Source organism: Mustela erminea, chromosome 3 (assembly GCF_009829155.1).
Source record: "Mustela erminea isolate mMusErm1 chromosome 3, mMusErm1.Pri, whole genome shotgun sequence".
NCBI lineage: Eukaryota > Metazoa > Chordata > Mammalia > Carnivora > Mustelidae > Mustela > Mustela erminea.
This window is the reverse complement of record NC_045616.1, coordinates 98,135,551-98,156,862: the sequence shown is the minus strand read 5'-3', so window position 1 is coordinate 98,156,862 and position 21,312 is coordinate 98,135,551. Positions and strand designations below refer to the sequence as shown.

General features: G+C 37.9%; 1 protein-coding gene across 4 annotated transcripts in view; it reads left to right on the top strand.

Moving 5' to 3' along the window:
• The window catches only part of CCDC192 (coiled-coil domain containing 192), a 194,650-nt gene that overhangs the window by 42,607 nt on the left and 130,731 nt on the right, over window positions 1-21,312 (top strand). For all 4 annotated transcript variants that reach the window (XM_032336841.1, XM_032336840.1, XM_032336843.1 and 1 more), the window contains exons 4-5: window positions 10,978-11,109; window positions 11,957-12,013. In XM_032336841.1, the coding sequence (XP_032192732.1) occupies window positions 10,978-11,109; window positions 11,957-12,013 (189 nt within the window). The remainder of the gene's footprint in view (window positions 1-10,977; window positions 11,110-11,956; window positions 12,014-21,312) is intronic.

The window sequence follows — 21,312 nt, the reverse complement described above, 5'->3', positions numbered from 1 at the left end:
ATCCAGAGGAGAGTTATAGAAGAGATTCTTTATACCTCTTAGAAGCAATTAACCCCACTAAATTTTTGATCCTGGACTTCTAGCTTCCAGAAATGTGAGACATAAATTTATGATGTTTAAGGCATATAGTTTATTTATTTATTTATTTATTTGAGAGAGAGAGAGCTCACACAAGTAGGCAGAGCAGCAGGCAGAGGGAGAAGGAGACTCCCTGCTCAGCAAGGAGCCCAATGTGGGGCTAGATCCCAGGACTCTAGGATCATGACGTGAGCCAAAGGCAGCTTCTTAACCTACTGAACCACCCAGGTGCCCCTAGTTTTATAGTAACCTTAGCAAACTAATACAGAGTTAACTACACTTCCAAATTATAGGCCTAAGGAAGTCTATTTTAAGATGTGCATGAACCTAGAAATGGCTAGAAATAACTTTGTAAAGGCAGAAATATTAATAAATGTAAAAGTCTGTTTTGTCTAGGATGGTGGTAGGATGAGGAATGTGTTGTTTGCTTTCAACTGTAAAAGTGAAACAAGACAAACCGAGTTCTGTGAACTAAATGTATCCTCAGACAGAGGGGTGCCTGTCATTCCACAGGTTGAATAGGTAATTTTTAAAGTGCCTACCCCCATTATTTATTGCCAAAATATTTCACAGTTTTTAGTACTAGTCCAGATCAGCTTTCAGAGCATTTTTGACAAGGAAAACTTTTGTTTTTGAATGAAATCACTCCTTTCTCTCTAGTATAAGTTTTACAAGGTTTGTCAAGACTCAGTTTGTTGTTTAGTGACACTGGAAACCTTTCTTGAAATATTATTTGCTATATGTATGTGTATGGGTTGTGTAGGAGTTCTAGGAGAAAAGACAATGAGAGGAGATAAATGTGAAAATTCACATTAATTAATGGGATGGTTTTTATAACCACACTCTATGATGGATTGGGTGGATGATGAGAGAAGGAGAAGTTTTAACTGTATTTGTGGCTTACACATACTGGATAGGTCATTCCATTTATTATGAGAAGGAAGTCTGGGGAATGTATAAAACATGAGGAGTCCATTTTTAATACATTACTTTTCAGATGCCTCATATACATTCAGGTGGCACTATTAAGTAGGTTGTTGGGTATATATACATATTAGCTGAAGCTAAGTGGTTATACATTTAAAATATGGGAGTAACCAACATGTTTCAATTATGGCACTGAATGAAATCAGCTAGAGAATGAGCATAGATAAGGGACACAGTTGAGCCCAAGACCCAACTCTTAGGTTTCAATATTTAGAGAAGTAAAAGAAAAAAAATATGTAACCAAAGAAATTGAGAATCAAGAAGAAATCCAGAGAACCATAAGAGTGTTTTAAGAGGCATGGAGGACTCAGATTTATAACATTTTACTGGGAGGTTGAATAAGATGACTAGAAACTTGTCCATTATGTTTGGTAAAATGAGGATCATAAGTAACGTTGGTAAGATCAGTGTCAGTAGATTAGTAAAGGGCAGAAGGCAACTGAAGAGAGATTAGAAGAGAAATAAAATTCAGTGCCTGGGAAGTTTTTTCTTATAGTTTGAGAGAGAAAGAGAGGGCACACCAAGGATGGTGAAGTGAGAGAATTCTGAGAATCTGTTGTAAGACTCAGGACATAGAGGTGTCTCTACTTCCTAGTTAATAAACCAGCTTACGCTCTCTTTAAGCTAGTTTGCATTGGATTTCTGTAACATAACCAAAATGGTTCTGACAAAAAGAGGAATTGGTGACATACCTGAAACTCGAATTCAGTACACACACACCCCCACCCAAAGGAATACCCTCTAGCCTTTTTCTTGACAATGGCCATAGAAGAAAAGGACATAGAAGGTTCCCAGAGGTTAGAAGCAGACTCAAACCCATCAGAAACGTCACTCACTGCACAGTCAGGACTGGCCTTGTTATCACTGGCCAGTACTATGTGGTGTTTGCAATGGTCAGTGACAACTGTATGTTGTTTCCCCTTTTCCATTTCTTTAAAAGGGGAATTAAATTATGACTGTGCTCTTTTTAGGGAGGGTATTTTTTTTTATTAAATCCTTAGGCATTATGTCATGATGAATGTCATCTACATGTGACTCAGGGTAGAATACTCATAATTTGGAGATCTACATGTGGAGCTAGATGCAGAAACTTGATATAACTCCTGGTTATCTCCTCTTGGGGGAGGGGTGAGTGCCTTTTTGGACTCATGGAGAATAGACACTTCATCCTGTGCTGGAGCACTGTGGGAAAAGCATATTCTTATGACCACGGTATAACTGTGCTTAATATCCAGAGGCTTGACTTTAATTTAATTGGCCTCTGTTTTTGTGTCTAACTTTTCTGGAGAAATGTCTTTCCTGGCTCCAATCTTATAATAATTCTGTGGCTGTCACTTATAGTCAAAGAAATGATCATTGAGCACATGACCTAGATTCTAGTCTAGTCCATTATTTTTTTTTCTAGCTATTTATGATATACAATTTCCCTGATCATAAGGACTAATCCTGGGGAAGTCATATTAACTAAGATGGGCCAGAAAGAGTCCTTGTTCAGTGTGTTACTGGAGGACAAACTGTCTTACCATTGAGGTCACGAACCTGGAAAGCTATGGGTAACTTTTTTTTTTTTTTTCCTTACTGTGTGAAGAAAGCTTGTCTGCACTGGGAAATAATAAGGCCAATTCATACCAGATACAGAGGTAAAAAGAGACAGAGTATGATGGCTTCTGAGTTTGTACATCTAGCTGGGATGAAACCAAAATCTACTTCTGGCTCCCCAATTATATAAGCCAATATTTTTTTTCTTTTAAACAGAAGAGTGGGAATATTCTAAGAAAGTGACAACAGTGTAGGTAGGCAATTATTTTAAGAAAAGCCATTATTTTAGGCTGTCAATGGACATTTTTTGTTCATGAGAATTACTATTAACATGTTTACATGCTAACCAAAACCAACCAGAAGGGGTGAGATAGATAATGCAGGAATGGATGGGGGAGGGGTGGGGGGGCAGAAATGACAGGGCTGAAGGCTTTGTGATCAAGGAGATGGGATTCAAAGCCTATTGAAAGTGCTGGGCTTTGTTAGAAGAATATATTCTCCATTTGTGTAATAAAGGATGCCTTCCCCTCTTAGAAACAGAAATCCAATTAAAGTAATGTAGTAAGGCCAGCATGGAAGAATACCTTTTTAGGTGAAGCAGTTCCAACATTGGTTAATTCAGTGGCTCAAGAATGTCACCAAGATCACAGGTGTTACTCATTCTCACTCCACTATCCCCTGTGCCATATTTGTAGGAGATGTGCTGCAATTTCAAGAATGAAATGCAGTCAAAAGATACCAAGAAAAAGTGATGTACTTCCTCCTGTGTGTCTTTAAAAAAAAAAAAAAAAAAAAAAATCTGGTAAAATCCTTTTCCTGGGGCTCCAGAGGCCTCTCCTGGGTGCAGGCCCAGGCCTAAAATAATCTTATATACCTGGGAATGAGACCAACATAGCTGGCTTAGTTTAATTGTGATTCATTCCCTGGGACTAGACAAGGCCAAGCTCCCCTAAACACATGGCTACTAGCAAATCCAAATTGGGTGCCTGGTAGCAAGGGATAAATAGGTAAGCTGTTGGGAAATGAATAAGCAGTGTCTGCTGCAGTAAGGTTCATATCCTGGCTGGTGGGAAGGGGAGGGAGCAGCCGTCTGGCAGCTTCTGTTCTTTCAGTAAATTATTGATGAGGTGGTCATTTGGGGTTGAGGGTTGTGAGTGGAAATCTGAGGAAAGAGAACGTAAGAAATGATATCTGAGGAAAGAATAGAGCATAATAGTATCTCAGAGAAGAGGAAATGCACTTTACTAAGAAAAAAATAGAATGACGGTTTGATTTCAGGGCAGCAGTACTCAACCCTGAGATCTGTGTTCATGAAGTTAAACTGAAAGCAGTCAATCCAATTTTGTCATTTTTTTTTTTTCCTAATAGCATTCCATGAAATGGGGTGATGCTAATAATTTTCATGACCACTGAGAGCTGACTAGAAAGCCATTGTATTTTTACAGAGGTGAAGTTCATATAGCACACAATTAACCATCTTGAAGGACACAGTTCAGGGGCATTGAATGGATTTCAGAAGGTTGTGCAACCACCACTTCTCTCAAGTTCAACACTTTTTTGGGCACTTGGGTGGCTCAGTTGGTTAAGCATCCTCCTCTGACTCAAGACATGATCCTGGAGTCCTGGGATAGAGTCCCTGGAGACTGTGTTTTTCTTTTCTTTTGTGTCTAAGTACTTTCTGATTTCTCTTGTGATTTCTTCTTTGACTCACTTACTCTTCAAGAATGTGTTGTTTATTTCCATTCATTTTCAAAGTTTCCAGTTTTCCTTTTGTTACTGATTTCTAGCTTCATTCCATTCTGGTTGGAGAAAGTACTTTGTATCATTTCAATTCTTTTAACACTATGTCTAACATATGGGCTATTCTGGAAAATGTTCTAAATGCACTTGGGAAAAATGTGTATTCTGCTGATGTTCCCGATTTGCCTTTATATATGTCTATTAAGTCTAGTTAGTTTTAAATGTTGTTTAAGTCCATTTCCTTAGATGATCTATCCATTATTAAGAGTATGGTATTGAAGTCTATTCTATTCTATACTATTCTATTACAGTTCTACTCTATTCTATTACTGTTTACTGCCACTATCCCTCCCTTGAATTTTGTCAATTTTTTTTTCATATATTTGGGGTGGTTCTATTGTTTGATGCATGTATGTTTGTACATTTGATGAACTGACACCTCTTTCAGTATATAATACCCTTCTTTGTAATTGGTGCTAATTTTGACTTAGCATCTATTTTATCTGTCACCATAGCTCTCTTTTGGCTACTATTTGTATGGAATATCTTTTTCTTTTTTCTTTTTTTTTTTTTTTTACTTTCCACCTATTTGTTTCTTCAAATAGTCTGAAGTTAGTCTGTTGCAAGCAGCATATAGTTGGATAATATTTTTCATCCATCCCACAATTCTCTGTCACTTAATTGGTGAGTCTAAACCATTCACTTCTATTTATTTTTTAGAGATGTGATTTATTTATTTCAGAGAGTGAGAAAGAGGGAGAGCACGGTGAAGAGTAGAGGGAGAGGGACAAGCAGACTCCACGCTGAGCACTGAGCCTGACTTGGGTGGAGCTCAATCTCAGGAACCCCAAGAACATGACCTGAACCAAAATCAAGAGGAGGATACTCAACCAACTCAGCCACCCCCTCAACCATTTACTTTTCAAGTACTCCTGATAAAGAAGCACGTACTTCTGCTACTTTACTATTTGTTTTCTATAAATCTTACACCTTTTTTTCCTCAAGTCCTCCAATGCTGCCTTCTTTTGTGCTTAATTTTTCCTAGTATACCATTTTGATTCACTTTTGGTTTTTTGCATCTTTTTTAGTTATTTGCTTCTATAATGTGTATGCCAGTATGCCTTGTTTAGTGTCCCAGAGGTCCCTTAAGTCCATTCCTTTCTCGTCATTCTTTTCTTTCTGCTCCTCAGACCAGGCAATTCCAGTTGCTCTACCTTCAAGCTTGCGATTCTTTTGTTTGCCTGCTTATATCTGCTCTTCAACTCTTCTAGAGAATTTTTCATTTTAACTACTTTGCTTTTCAACTTCAGAATTTTTACTTTTTTTTCTCATAATTTCTATTATTTTATTCCTATCTCCTTTTTGCTCATAAGTCATTTTTCTGATTTCCTTTACTTTATCCCTCTCCACGGTTTCTTTCACCTCTTTGAGCATATTTAACATACTTGATTTAAAGTATTTGTCTAATAAGTCCAAAAGTCCAATATCTGAGTTTCTTCCAGTACAGTTTTCATCAAGGTGGTTTTTGTGTGTGTGTGTTGTGGGGATTTTTTGTTTTGTTTTGTTTTTGGTAAATGCACCATACTTTACTTTGTAAGCTTTGTAATTTTTTGTTGAGAACTAGACATTTTGAATACTGCATTGTGATAACTCTGGAAATCAGATTCTTTCCTGACCTTAAACCAAGAACTGCTGCTGTTGCTTGTCCAGGACTGTAGTTGTATATTTGTTTGGTTACTTTTCCAAATTAATTTTCCAAGACTATATTTCTTCTCATATATGATCATTGAAGTCTCCTGTTCCATTATCTCTATAGTTACAAAGGTGACCTGACAGAGATTTCCTGGAGTGCCAGTCTCTTTCTTCATCCATTATTTCCTGGGATGCTGCAGGTGTTCTACTAGACTCCAGAGTTTGAAATGGTTGGCTCTACCAGGTCTTGCCAGCTCAATACTTATTTAAGTGGAAGGACCTATTCCTGGAGCTTCCTACTCTGCCATCTTCGGTGAAGTCCAAGTAGTTTTGCTTTAACCACTATCTTGAATACAATTCTAAAATGTATCAGTACCCTTTGACCCTGTCAATCCCTGTCAATGGATAAAATTTACCTTCTTTCACTTTTAGCTATAATACTTCTTTAATGCTCTTTTATGGAACATTGGGATAAATATTGGAAATTGATTATTTTTAGTGTATTTACATAGCCTCAAAGGTATAATATGGATGTTGCCTCTCTGTTTTCTATAATTCTTACACAAATATTATTCATACTTTTAAAGTCATCTATTGCCTCCAAACTTGTTAAAACCATAGGCAGAAGGAAAGGTACCTGTTTGTCAAAAAGAGTCAGAAATTGAACATTAGCATTCCAACACCATGTGAACCTGTTTCAGCAAAGTAGATAATTAGGATATATGAAAATTGGTCATTTAAAGAAGATATATATTTCTACTCTCTTTATGTAAGCAGATACTGACACTAATTGGACTAAACTGTCTCCATGCTCCCCAGAACAATTACTCTGTAAAACCAAGTGGTTTTTATGAAAAAAGAAAAGAAAGCAACAAAAAAGAAGCAATGCCCAAAGTCCCCAGAGTTTAAAAATTCAATTATGATATCTTGTCGGGTAACTTTGGGTTTCCTCTTACTTACTTTGATGCTTTTTTTTTTTTTTTTCCTGTGTCATAATTTGAATTTGAATTTAGGCAGCATTCCTAAAGGCTTCCTGAATTGAAAATTAGACTTTAAAAAGTCCTAAAACCCCCATCTAAACAAGGGCATAAATTCAAAATGGCAACTAACATGTTGTGACTCAGCAATAGAGCACAGTCGTTCAGGCAGTGCTTAAGTTTAGAAAAAAAAAAAAAAACTCTGATGTCTAACGTTTATTTTATTTCATTTTACTTCCCATCTCTTTTTTCTTCTATCCTTTTGGATTATCAGTCTTATTTGACAGGCTATTTTCAAAGAGAGCTCAGAAATATTGTCTTAAGCCGATAAACATTTTCACCACTATAAAAGGGAATGCAACAGGAAATTATTAATTCTTGCCCCCAATGTATCTATATGTGGAAGAAAAAATAATATTCCTTTATTCTGCTGTTGTAAGGTGATGGTACATACATATGAGAATTAAGTTTACAAAGTTAATAAGTAGAATGATCTTAGCAAAGATTTTTCCCAGCCAATTTGACTACGTATTGTAAGTTTTGACAGAATTCTCCATTCATCCTTCTGGAGAATTATAATCTAGTTTGAATACATATGACTGGAGAAATACCCTATAAAAATAGAGCAAAGTAGCACGTAAAATTCTATTATGGTTACCAAGGTCCTAGTATTAGTGAGTTGTAGGATTGAGACTAAAACATAGATCTCTTGACTACCAGTCAAAGTTCCTTAGAGGAAAGCTAAGCGTGAGGTAAATATACCTGAGTCAAAGGGGTATTCAGACAGAGGAAAAGAAAAAAGATGGTATTGATGTCTATGAAAAAAAGAAGCAAGATGTTAGGACACAGTTCTCAGGTCTTAGAATAAAAGAAAATAAATTTCTTTCAGGTAAATAGGTAAACATGCTGAGAAAGAATGCTGAGGGTCATGTAGTTAGGAGAGGATGGAGGCGGGTGGCGCTCAGATCATAGGCCTCATCTGTGCAGGCAGCCTTAGCATTAGGGGGTTTGGATATAATATAGAACCCAGAGTTGGAGGCAGACCAATGTAGACCCAAATCCAACCTCTTCTTATTAGCTGTGGGCAAGCTAATTCACTCCAAAAAGTATCTAGTTCCTCATTCTTTAAAATGGTGATAATTAACAAAAAATAAAAGCAAAACTCCTTATAGAGTTTTGAACAATGGACTAAGGTAACTTATGTCAAGAAGCACCCCGCAGAATTCATGGTAAGGTATAGCTACTAAATAAATGTTAATTACAGCTGCTGTTCCATAGGCTTGACTTACTTGGCCAAGAGCTTGAACTTTGGAATCAGTTAGTATACCAAAAGAATGCTTATGGTAACAAGTAAGAAAAAATTCAATTTCTAAACAATAAGGAAACTTATTAGCTCACTCTCAGTGAGTCCAAGGTAGGATGTGCTTCAAGATTATTTGAGAAAACATTTCAATACTGTTGTCCACCCTTTAATCAGAGTGTTGCTTTACCATATACTGGTTTCCTTGATGTTTATAGGATGATGACAGTAGCATTCATATCTGGTAGGTAAGAGAAAAATCCTTCTCCAAATCATCAAATTTCCTCCTGTGCAGTGTGAGGGGTCCAAATTAGTTCACCTCTCTTCACATACTTAACTGTGGCCAAAGAAAAGCCAGACTCTACTTGGTTTAGACCTTGATTCCTGAACCAATCAGCAGCAAAGGGAATGGGGTTTTCATGATTCTCAGGCCCTGCTTTAGGAGTTGGGGGTCAAATTTGGGTTTAGGGAATCAGATCCAATGTCTGCTGCTGAAAGCTTGTGTTCCAACACTTACTTGCTTTGCCCTTGGGCAAAGGACAACCTTACACAACTTTACTGAACTTATTGAATTCCCTTACCTGCAAAATGGGTAGGAAGCAGAACTGAGATAAATAAAAGTGAAAACAAAAGTTTCTGCAGAGGGCTTGATAAGTAGTTAGCACCCAGTAAATTATTAATGTCATTTTTATTCACCGATGTATTTTCATATTATATAATAGTTCTAAAATAGTCTGCCTTTTTAGGTAAATTGTGAGGTTTTTGAGCATAGAAGCAATATCACTCTCATGTGTTACCTCTAAAGTTTTACATATAATAAGTGCTCAACATATTTCTTTAACAAATGAGTGAATAAATGAATATCTCTTGAGTGAACAAATAAAAGCCTGAAAACAATAGAACGTAGATTTAAAAGAAAGACAACCAAATGGTGACTGGTCAATGAAAGGTCAGGGAGGATAATGAGAATAAAATAGGCCAGCCTGAGAAAAACTGTATTTGAATGAAAAAATTGCCAGATTTAGTGAGGCCTTTCCCCCGAACACTAGAGTGGTTGCAGGAAGTAAGTGAACTGAATGCAACTCGAGTTTAGGACAACTGGCTCAAAAATGCAGTGATGTCTTCAGACACATTGTTTTATAATTTGATAAATAATAAATGTTTGAATAAAATCCCTATCAATACTTACTATAATCTAGAGGAGGTAGAAGAAAGTATAACAATGATAGGTACTGAGTACAGGATATGTTTTGAGCATTATTCTAAGTATCTCTCTTACATAAACCCATATAATCCTCAAAACAAACCTGTGAGGCAAGTACTATTCTTTTCATCTCCATTCCCATTTACAGATTGGAAAATCAAGCTCAGAGAGACTGAGAAACTTGCTTAAATCCCACAGACAGTAAATAGGAAAGTGAGATGTTTACCCCAACGGTCTGACTCAAGAGTCTGTATGTTTAGCCATTACACTGTGCTGTGGAATAAATAGAAGGGTGCCTAGAAAAACCAGGCTCCATCTCTAAACTATCATGTACTTTAGAGTTAAATGCATCACTGTCAGTGAGGAGCACTACAGGTCTCCCATGTCACTGAGAGCTGAAAGGTGTAGCTAGCCATTGATCACGTCCGTGCCCCTCTGGTCCTCCACATTGCCCTTCGGAATCTCCAGTGAATAACACAACGGCTGTGGAGAGTGACAACTAAACAAATAACTGTAAAGTGAATAATTGCGAGGATGAGTGGATTTGGATCTATGCCAGCGTATATGTGATGTGCCCACCTCATTTCCATGGAGACCAACCTCTTCATGCTTCTGCTACCCCACTTGGTAAACTGTCTTTAAAAACTTGCTGCACTTTTCAAGATGAGACAGTAGGCTTCACAGAGACCCTTGGAGTCATATGAAAGAGATATTTAAAGATAGTTCATGCCTCCAAGGACACACTGGGAACTGGAATGAATACAAGGTGTGTGTCCCTTTCCAGAGGCTCTTTCAGAATTGTTGCTGAGCTATAGAGAAAATGCACAATAAGCTGTCTGAATGAAAGGAAATGCTAGTCCAGGGGCTCTCCAAGGGAATTAAGGAATGAGGCACTATCAAACTACCCTTTCCTCAAGAGGCAACCGCAAACAGTAGAATGAAGACCGTCACCCGCAGACATTTTCTGCTTATGTTTCAGCATAGATCTACCTTCAATCAGACTTTACCTTGAAATTCCTGCATTTCCCTTCAGCTGCTTATATGGTGAATATTCATGGCTGTCAGAATCCCTACTCTTTCTAAAGAGCTATAGTCCCCCAAGAGTTAAGTTCCAAGAACAACATACAAGCCACAATTCAGATTTCAGCTGTACAAATAGAGTATAATCTTAAAACATAAGAAAGATGAGTGTTGAGCTTGTTGCTCTAGAAATTGCTCTGCCTGTTGTAACCATGTAGTCTCATCTCTTACACCGAAAGATCTATTAATAAAAATAAAATCAACATTATTTCCTTATCTCTCTATACTAATCTTTGTCAGCTATGAGGAATATTCCAGAAAGCATTATCATATTTAATAGATATAAGTGGTATGCAAAATATTTATAATTAGACTTTTAAAAGGAGCTTTAAAAAAAATCACTGTATTTGCACGCCCTTACTTACAAGAAGTGTCTTTAGCTTGCAGCCTCTGAAGGAACAAAAGCAAAACTACTTGAGCAAGTTTCCTGGCTAGAGGAAAAACTAGAGACTCTGAACCATAAGGAAGACAGTGGGGAACCATATGAAAAAATGGTTCTTGCAAAAGACCAGGTATGTTGTAGAAGAAAAAATAACCTTTCTCTTAAAAAGTTACCTGAACTTATATGAACTGACAATTCTGTAGTCCTTTCTGGATAGGCTGGAAGTTCGTATTTAAATTCAAGATGGCATATAAAAATATTTGTATTTGGTAAATGTAATTGTATTTCCTGATGAATATTCACATATAAAAATTAATTTTGTTAGTGATATTTTAAAAGTTTGTTTGATATGGAGCCTCTTGGACCATATTAGCTGAATATTCTACTTACTTGTAAGTGGCATGAACTACACAAAGGTTTCCTTGTTTTTCAGGTTGAACTTAATCAATGAATAGCTTCTGTGTAGTAAAATAAATAGATCAGGAAGTTTGTCATGCACTTAAATCAATGATAAGAAGTTAATAATCTTGGACTCTCTGGGCATTTATGTAAAATTTTTTTTTTTCTCTTGTTCAACTCAAATGGGTTTGTATCCGTTTTTGGTATATATATATATTTTCACACAAAAACATATCCATATGTTCCAAAGGTAGGTATAAACCATTTGATCCTACACATATGTATATGTAATATAAAGCAGGTCAGCAATACCTTCAATACATCAAGCAAACATTATTTTCTCACTCGTTTCCTAAATCTTAGCATATTTGTGTTCTTTGTTGTTGGGCTCTTCAATAGATTGGACAAAAAGTAGGGATAGGAGCAAGGATTTCTCAATGATGATTTCCAAAGTATGTAGGCAAGTTAGTGCTGCCATTAATAGGATTTGAGAACTAGTATCTATTTCTATCTGGAATCTTTTGAATATGTAAAAGGAAGAGTTATACTCTTTGTTTCTAAACTTTTCTCCTTTTCAGTGCATTGAGAAATTACAAGCTGAAGTAAAAGCTTCCCAAGAGCAACTTACAGCCCATGTAAGTGGTTTTCTCCTTTTTTAATCCCTTATCTTACATCACGGTTATCCTGGGAATGAAGAGTCAGTCATTTTTCAGAAGTTCTAACTATTGTCTTTCTGCTGCATACAAAATCACAAGTCTAAGAATCAGTATTTTTACTGCCTCTATGAAGTTGCTTTCCATAAATAGAGTGCTGATTTCTGCTGATGGTAAAAATTATAAAATTGATGTGTTATCTATAACCACATGGTCTAATCAGGGACCACCAGGATAAGAGAACAAGAAACTAAGGGTAGAAAGATGAGGAAACCAGGCAGGTTTAGTGAGTGAATGAAAGTGGAAATGATTGGCACATTGAATACAGGCTTAGAACAGTGTTGCTTAAACTTCAGTGTTTCGAGAATTACCTGGGAAACTTTTAGAAACAAACTGTCTGGAAATTCTGATTTCTGCATGCCTTGGGTAGGACCTGAGAATTTGTACTTCCAGATGATCCTAGATTCAGGTGATGCTGATGCTGCCAATTTTGGACCACATTTCAAGTAGCACTGTATTGTGTGCATTCATTCTGCCCCAGTCTAGTAATTCTTGGGACAGGTGACCATAAGAGATGCAGAACTGTTCATTTTCCCTGCAAGTACTCCACTGAGAGAGGCTGTATGAAATTCTAGGGTGTATTTCTTTCTTTCTTTCTTTCTTTTTTTAAAAGATATTATTTATTTGACAGACAGAGATCACAAGTAGGCAGAGAGGCAGGCAGAGAGAGAGAGAGAGAAGCAGGCTCCCTGCTGAGCAGAGAGACCAATGCGGGGTTCCATCCCAGGACCCTGGGGTCATGACCCGAGCCAAAGGCAGAAGACTTAACCCACTGAACCACCCAGGCGCCCCTCTAGGGTGTATTTCATTGACACTTTGGCCTATCTTCACTCAGAGAATGAATGAGCATCTCCTGCCACAAGATCCTTGCATGTTCCACACACATAAACCAGTTGTCACCCTGCCTCTGTCCCTTCCCAAGGATCTGAACAATTCTGATATTTTACAAGTTTCCCAGAAGACTTGCTCACCCTCTTTTCAATGATTTCTTCTATCATATGTTGGGCGCTGGGGGAGGACTTCCTGATTACGTATATTAGCTGGTCATGTTAAATGGCTAATCTGAATAACAACAAGGTCTTATACTATCTGAGACCTGAGAGACTGCTGTCCAGAAGTCCTACAGAAATAACTGCAAAATAACAAATTCTCATCACCATCCCTTTGATATTTGAAATAAGCTAATCTGGATAAATCATGGTAATTGACTGAGGGCTGGGTATGGAGAAAGAAAAGCTAATGTGCTGTGGCGGTTAGCAGAGCTTTTAGCTTTAACTTCAGAACTCTTTTGGCCTTGTATGCTCAACTGACCAAGCGTGAAAATGATTAAGGCCTGCATTTGTGACATGGTGACATATTCAGACAGCAGTATATCTCATTAGCTCAGTTTTCTGTTGCAGATGCCACCCTCTGGTCCCACCCCAGTCTGCCCCTGAGGGTGCCAGATAATGACTATTGTCAGAGAAGTCTCATGCCAGACTGATACTGGCTGCAGGCCATTTGCCCAGGGTGGGTTTAGCTCAGAAATTTGTTAAGGAGAGCAGATTGTTCACTAAGGTTCTGATATTAGCTTCCAGCGTCTCTTCATGCAAAGCGGATTTAAAAAACAAAACAAAACAAAACCATAGTCACAAATGCCTTTAGGAAATTCCTGTGGTGTCTTCTTCCATTGCCTAGCTTGTGGGGAGTCTATTCCTGCACCATGCTGGTCCTGGCCTGGGCTTGTCTGAACTGGGATTACTTTCTTGTATTAGGGTATGGATACCCACAATGGAGATTTCTGCTATGTAACTGCTCAAAGTTAGGTTTTAATAGAGCAGGGTGGTTGCGAAAGCTTTGCTTCAACCCACCAAGAAGATTTAAATGAAAATATTAATAACAGTGTTTATTGAGAGTAGATTTTGTGTCTATTATGTGATAGGTGCTTCATATATTTTCTATTTTAAGTCTCAATACAACTCAACAAGGTGGGCATTATTTTTCAGGTAGGAAAACAATATTAGAGATTAGATCACTTGTTACACATGTCAATTCTACCCATGCTTTTGCAAGCACAATTTGCTGTCTCTCCAAACTGTATTCTCTACACGCCATTTCAGGTATCAAATGGTGTTTATAGAAGTTCTTTCTGCAAGCTTGTCTCTCTGTTCACTCTGAGTGATTCATCAGTACATAATGCTGCAACTCTCACTTCCATGCAAATAAACAACCCCCTCCACCCCCATCAAATTCTTTTGACCCTAATCATCCCCTAATTAAAGCTCCTTAGGACTGTAATAATTTCTTAAAACATGGTTCCTTGAAAATAACCTTCCAAATGATGTTAATAGGTATTCTGGGGGAAAAAAAAAATTGGGAGGGGCACTGGAAATGAAGTTAAGTTAGATGGGTTTAGTTACTGCAGGATTTATCAGTGTATAATCAATCTCCAAGAGAGGATCATAGTATGTTTTCTTCCAAGGGTGTTTGACCATGAGTGCACAAATGTTTAGAGATTGCTAGCATATTGCATCAAATTAAAGCAGTATGTTTGCTACATATGACTTAAGTATCTTGCTGACACCTTAGGCTCAGCATACACAAGGTCAAATTTATCATCTTCTAATCCTATCTCTTAAATATGTCCCTCTTTTTGGATCCCCACAATAGTGAATAATATCACACCGCTGTCGTTTATTCTACATCCAAACTACCAACCAGTATTAAAATCCTACCTCTCTCTGCCTCCATCCCACATTTAGTTAGTTGTCAGGCTATGGATATGTCGTTGAAAGTTTTCTCACTTCTATGTCTTCTATTCCATCATACTGTCATATCCCTAACTCTTTCTCACCATCTTTCATCTTATTGCTACTGGCCCCCCAATATTAACATATTCAGGTTCAGAAGCTCCTGCTCTCTATCCCCCTAACCCAAACCACAATGTAATCCTCTTGCTCTCACACCATCAAATCCTGTTTGCAGAGCACAGAAGGGGTAAAACTCATGTGTGAAGATGCGGGGTGGAGGCAGAAAACCAAACAGAGACAAAGAGTAATGTTCAAAGGGAGGATGAAACCTACTGGGGCAGCCGAAAAGAGAACAGGGATTGAAGGACCAAGGTGGTCAGAAAAGAACTCTGTATATGGGGTGAGGGTCCTTCTGGGATAGGACACTAGTAGGCTCCTGGGAGTTCTAGGGATGCCTAATATTAAGAAATAACTGTTAATCTCAGGAAACAGACTGAGGGTTGCCGGAGTGAAGGAGGGTGGGAGGGATGGAATGGCTGGTGATGGGTATTGGGGAGGGGATATATTGTGATGAGCTCTGTGAACTGTGTAAGACTGAGCAATCACAGATTTGTACCCCTGAAACAAATAATACATTCTATGTTAATAAAAAAAATGATTAAGAAAAATGTTAAAATGTTAAGAAAAAAAAAACCTAAAAAAAAAAAGAAATAACAGAATATTAATAGGAATTGTTAGGCAGTATATATTTGAATCCCCCTAAATGTTTAGGAATCATGTAGAAAGCTTGGAATTCCTTTTTTGGGCTGTGCCTCCTCAATGTCACACTACTGCAGGATGTGACCCTGTAGTAGTCTTCTGGCTTCCCTGCCTCTGCCCTGTAAGAGATTTCCAAAGGACCATTCCTACCCCAATCTCTCCACTCTTACCCTACTCCCACTCTGCCCCCCCCCACTGAACAAGCTAATAAAATGGCACTTCTGTCTTCTTTATACATCCCATGCCAGCTGATGCCCTGTGAGTTTACTCTCTGTGTTCTCTTGGTCTGGACTATTCCTACCTCTGCTCTTTATCCAAATAATTCTTACTCTTCTTGCAAGACTTGTATCAGGGATCAACCTCTTCCTTAGCCCCCAGGTTATTTTCTTTGGACTCCCATAACCTCCTGTACATACATCTATTTGAGCTCAAAATAATACTTTTTGTTGATATTATCTGTTCATATATCTGTCCCCTACTAGACTCAAAGGTCATTGAGGGCAACATCAAGAGCATGTCTCTGTAACTATCACTGCAAGTACAGGGCTAAACACATTACAGCCACTCAATATATCTGCTAAACTGAAATGAATTTTACTCTGATCATGTCATTTCTCCCATTTCAAAGCCTAGAGTAAGACAATGGTTGCCCATTACTCCAGAATAAAGTCCAACCTCCTGACCATAGCATTTATCACACTGAAAATGAGGCTCTGACCCCCTTCCCCGACTTCTCTGTATCACACATCCGTATCACACATCTGTGACTCCAAAAATGCCATGCATTCCTGCCCTAGGGGTTACACTCGTGGTTTCTTTCAATCTGGAATATCAGTTCCCACCAACAATTCTGATGAAGAATGCCAGTTTTTTCCCCATTCTTCATCAGAATTGTTCCTTCCAGGAAGTTTATCCTGACCATCCAACCAGAAGTGATCTCTTTCTTTAGTACTTTCATAGCACATCTCTATACCTGTCTTTTGTCGCTTGTCACACTATGACGCATACGAGAATTAAGCAATGTGAACTAGCTTTTCCCCAAGACTGTGAGCTCATGGAGAAGAGGGAGCAAGTCTCTTTATCTTTATGCCTCTCACAGGGTGTAGCTCAATACCTTCTACAGGTTTCACTGAAATGAATTATTAAAATGGCTAAATTAAAAACAAAGTTATTCTGGTATTTATAGCCATCTACTTTAAATTTTATTTCCTAAAAATACAGTTACATAAGGTGTTATCATAATCTGAATATGATACTTTCAAGGAATAACAAGGAAAGGACAAAAAGTAATGATCTCTTAGAATGGAAATAGAACGAAAAAGTAGTAGCAAAAGGAGTACAATTCTGCAAAACCCCTATTTCAAAAGAAGAAAGAAGAACATCCAAAGAAAACTATGGTCTTAACATGAAAATTAACAACTTGTGGCTTTCTTTTATTCAGAGTTTGCTTTCCTATTACCCAAAAGGTGACTTATATTTTCATATAATTAAATTGATAGCTATAAAATGTAGAGAAGACAGAAGCCTAAAAATTTCAGTCTGAGTTGTCACTACTATTATTTGGAAGCTTAAAATCTCATCTCATTAACTTTATGTAGTCACAGCTTACACTTTTCAAAGATTACAAAGGGTCATAAGTGCACACATGAATACCCACTCCAGCCACCCAGAGGGCTGACCTGCCCGAGGCATTTTTATCAACCCTTCCCACATGATTACTTATCTACTTAGAGATCTACACAAGATTAAACAAATATTTGAAGCAAATATTTATAATCGCTCAAAGGTAATTGTTCATGTCAGGGCAGTTTGAGTCAGGACTAGGTACGTTAAGGAAAAATATCCTTTTAAAATTAGTGCCTTCCAAATTGTTGAATCCATTGCTTTACTGTTTTTAGTATTTGGGGGTATAGGTACTTAGCTGTGTCTATCTACTCTGTTGCTGATGATCTGATTACTTGCAGTAACCCTGAGTTTTGCCTCCCTGCTTCACTTCCATCTCAATGGCCAACCCATCTTTTGTTCTAGCTATCCCCCAAGACCTGACCATGGTCAAAAGTTCCATCATAGTCAATAGGATTATTTCAAAAAGAGAAATCTGGGTAACTAGGAGGTTGATACTCAAGTGCTATGTTATTCTCTGCACTGTCTTGTATGCTTGACATATTTCTAGTAAAGTAAAAAAGTTAAGAATATCCAGAAGAAGAAACCATTCCAATGAATTGTATAGCATGCTTCAAGCTGTAGGACAGATGAGTATTTCTTTGAAATCAGAAGTTCCTGACTTAAAGTTCCTTAGGACATAGTTAAACCTGGAAGCAATAAAGATTAAGCAATAAAGATCTTGAAGCTTGGAATCAGGAAAACAAGGCATGGGAGGGCCCACCGTGGGTACCCAAGACAGAGTTTTCCTGAAGAGCTGATTTCACTTCTTTCTTTCCTCCTCCAAAGAAGCTATCAGCTGCCTTCTAAGAATCTACAGGAGCCCTCAGTTCAGATCAAGAGCAAACTCCTCTCCCCTAGGATTCCAGGCCCTCTGTTAATTGGTCTTTTCCTAGTATGATAGAAGACATGGACTGTTTTTGTTGTTATTGTGTTTCTTGGCTACAAAAGCATCCATTAACATATCTGGCAATTGTACCCTCATATCCTTTTCAGTTATATCTCTTTCATCGTGCACAGTCTTGGAGGGTCTATAATTCAAAATTCCCTATCAATATAGTAGCTGAGGAGTGGGCATCATCTCTAAGCCAATTAGATTCTGAATATTAATTCAGGTGAAGCAAGAGAGGAAGAATACCTGGAAGTGATATTTCTTTGATGCTCCGGTCCAAGAAGCATGATGAAGGGGTTTGTGCTGCTGGCACCAAAACTGCTCTAGTTCGTCTATTTCTGAATGTGATTCCTGTGCATTTTAGGAACCATCCAACAATCCTCACAGTTTGAAGAAATTCCCTTTTTCTTTAAACTAGTCAGAATCACACTAGGTTTTTAGACATGAGAAGTTGTGATTCTTATGCTGTTCAAGTAGTTCTCAAAGAGTGGCCTCTGGACTAGAAGCATCAGAGTCACTGGGACTTGTTTGAAATACAGATCTTGAGGCCTCATCTCATACCTCCCAAATCTGAAACACTTGGAGGCAGACCCAGCGATAGTGCTTTTGAAATCCTCCAGGTGATTGTGATGATGGCTAATGTCTGAGAAGTGCTGGACTGTCCAATAAAAGCCTACCACTTTCAACCTGGACCCTTTATTTTTATAAGAATCAGAATCCTTGAACAGCATCTTGCTGTTGGGGGCCAACCTCTCTGTCCTCATGCTCCTACCTCTGTGAAACATCTCTAGGCCTGATTCTTAATACAGCAAGCTGGGACTGTGGCACATAGGATATGTTTGTTCAACTGATGAGCCAAATGGGAACAATCTCCCTTCTCTTCCAATCCAAATCCCATACTTCTATGTACTCAAAGTATCACTTCATTTCCAAAGCTTGTCATGACTAATTCTAAGATAAAGTGACAGTAATGAATACACCTTAGAGTACTCTAACGATTTACCGTTTTCTAAATGCTCCCACCCACATTATGTCATTCATTTCCCACAACAATCCTGTGAGGCAGGTATTACTACTCCTCTATCAGATGAAGAAAGTGAGAGTCAGAGATAGTAAGAAGCCTGCTCACAGCAAACTTTTAGTAGGAGGCAAAGTAAAGACTCGAACATAGGTATATTTACTTCAGGATCCCTGATGCATAAGTTTGGTTTCACATTTTAAAATTTCACACTTAAATCAGAATTTTTGCTGAATATATATGCCTACATGCATAAGCCAGTGTGTCAATAAATTCATTTTTATGATCTTTTAGCTGTATTGTATTCTATAGACCTCCTGGCTGTTAATTACCCTGAGAGGGTTTGATGGTACAAGCACATGGTGCTCTACCTACCTGAAGCCAATGAGCAATGGGGAAATTCCTGCCCTATGGGGCCATTCTTTTAGAGCCAGACATGTTGATCAAAATGGAAAATTCCACTATGATTATTTATGAACACCACACGGTTGCGTGTGGAATAAATCTCAGAAATATTTTTATCACATTAGTTGATTATATTATAGTCAACCCTCTCTGCATCCCACCTTCTTTGGTTGGTTTGTCTGGACTGGATGACTATGTGGTCCCTCTTCTGAATCCCATACCTGGTTATTCCATGGTTCATCTCCCACATGCTTGAGCTAGAGAGGTTAAAAATCAGAGAAGAGTAACAGAGGCTTTCAAATACCATGGATAAATGTTACTACCAAACTTCTCTGTGGGCTTGGAAGGGGAAAGGGTCTGAATTCTCACTTCACACCAGCAGGATGCTTGTAATTTAGAATCAGTGCTCTCTGAACTTTGAGCCATCAAACAGACCTGGCGTAGTAAGATGTGATTAAGTAGCTAAATTCTAAATACTGATGAGATGATATTCAAAATAAAACTTTGGAACTCCATCAGGATCTTATTCAACTTATCTTTCTGTTTCTTTTGCCTAGAAATCAGAGGCACAATAAATTACTGTGGGAACCACTAATCTTAGCTGCTGGATCTCCTAATGAGGGCAGTTGGAGGTACAGTGACCTAACGCATGAGTCTGGTCACATCTTGCAAGCCTAGATTCTGGCTGATGTCCAAGAGGCTCACTTTCCCCTCAACCAGATCTGAGTGCTATTCTTCATGTTCCAGAGATGATAACTAAGTTTAAGCTGAATAAGCACCCAAAGACAATTTGTGCCACTCCACCTTCTTAGAACCATCACATGTGCTGGATCTTGGTTTTGCCACTGAGTTGGATACAGAGTATAATGCTTTCACTTTTTTTTGGTAAATACCTATTAGCTACCTATGCATTTCTTCAAACACTTATTTTTGTGCCTTATATGGTAGGCATGTACTTCTCACACCAACATTTTATCAAAGAAATACACAAATTTTAGAGGTCCAAACATCCAATATAGGTCATTGTTATAATCTCCATCTACTTGTCAAAAAACCAGATGGGAATAATGTATGATTACACAAAGCATTTTCTCACTTTTGATTCTGAGCTGCATTAATCTAGCCATTAATGCTCACACAGAACTCAAACTGTACTATTGTTAACAGAATCTAGTAATACATTATATTTTCATTATTTTTTCTTAAGAATTCAAATCACTTTAAGATGAGTGAGAATGATACTTTTCCATTACAAAGAAACATAAGGTTCTGATATAGTTCATGAGGGCTCTTTAAAAGGCCCCACTATCTGATTCTTGCCAGAGAGAGGGTAGTAACCGAGAGCCAGTCCCTGGACTTGAAGGACCTGGCAAAGGTTCCTAAAGTTCTGTTCCTCTTATCTGTGGAGAGAAGCTAATAACATCACTTGGCCTCACAGGGTGTTTTAAAAGTGAAGTAGGGTGACATGTATGAAACAGTTAGCAGAGTGCCCAACAAATATGAAGGTTCAAAAAATCTACTAACAGTTATTCTAAAATGAACTGTTTCACGATTTTTATGGGACTGTGGTTAACAGCCTTATAGAATAAAGTACCTTATTTTAGCTGCCAGTTTATTTTATAGGGGGTACTAGGAAGTTAAAGACAAAATTACTTTCTGAAGAGAATCTGGTTGTGTTCTATCAGCACTTTTTCAGCTCAATTCTTTCCCTGGTGAATATATTTTTAAGCCTTTGGCAGAACTATCTCCTTGTAAT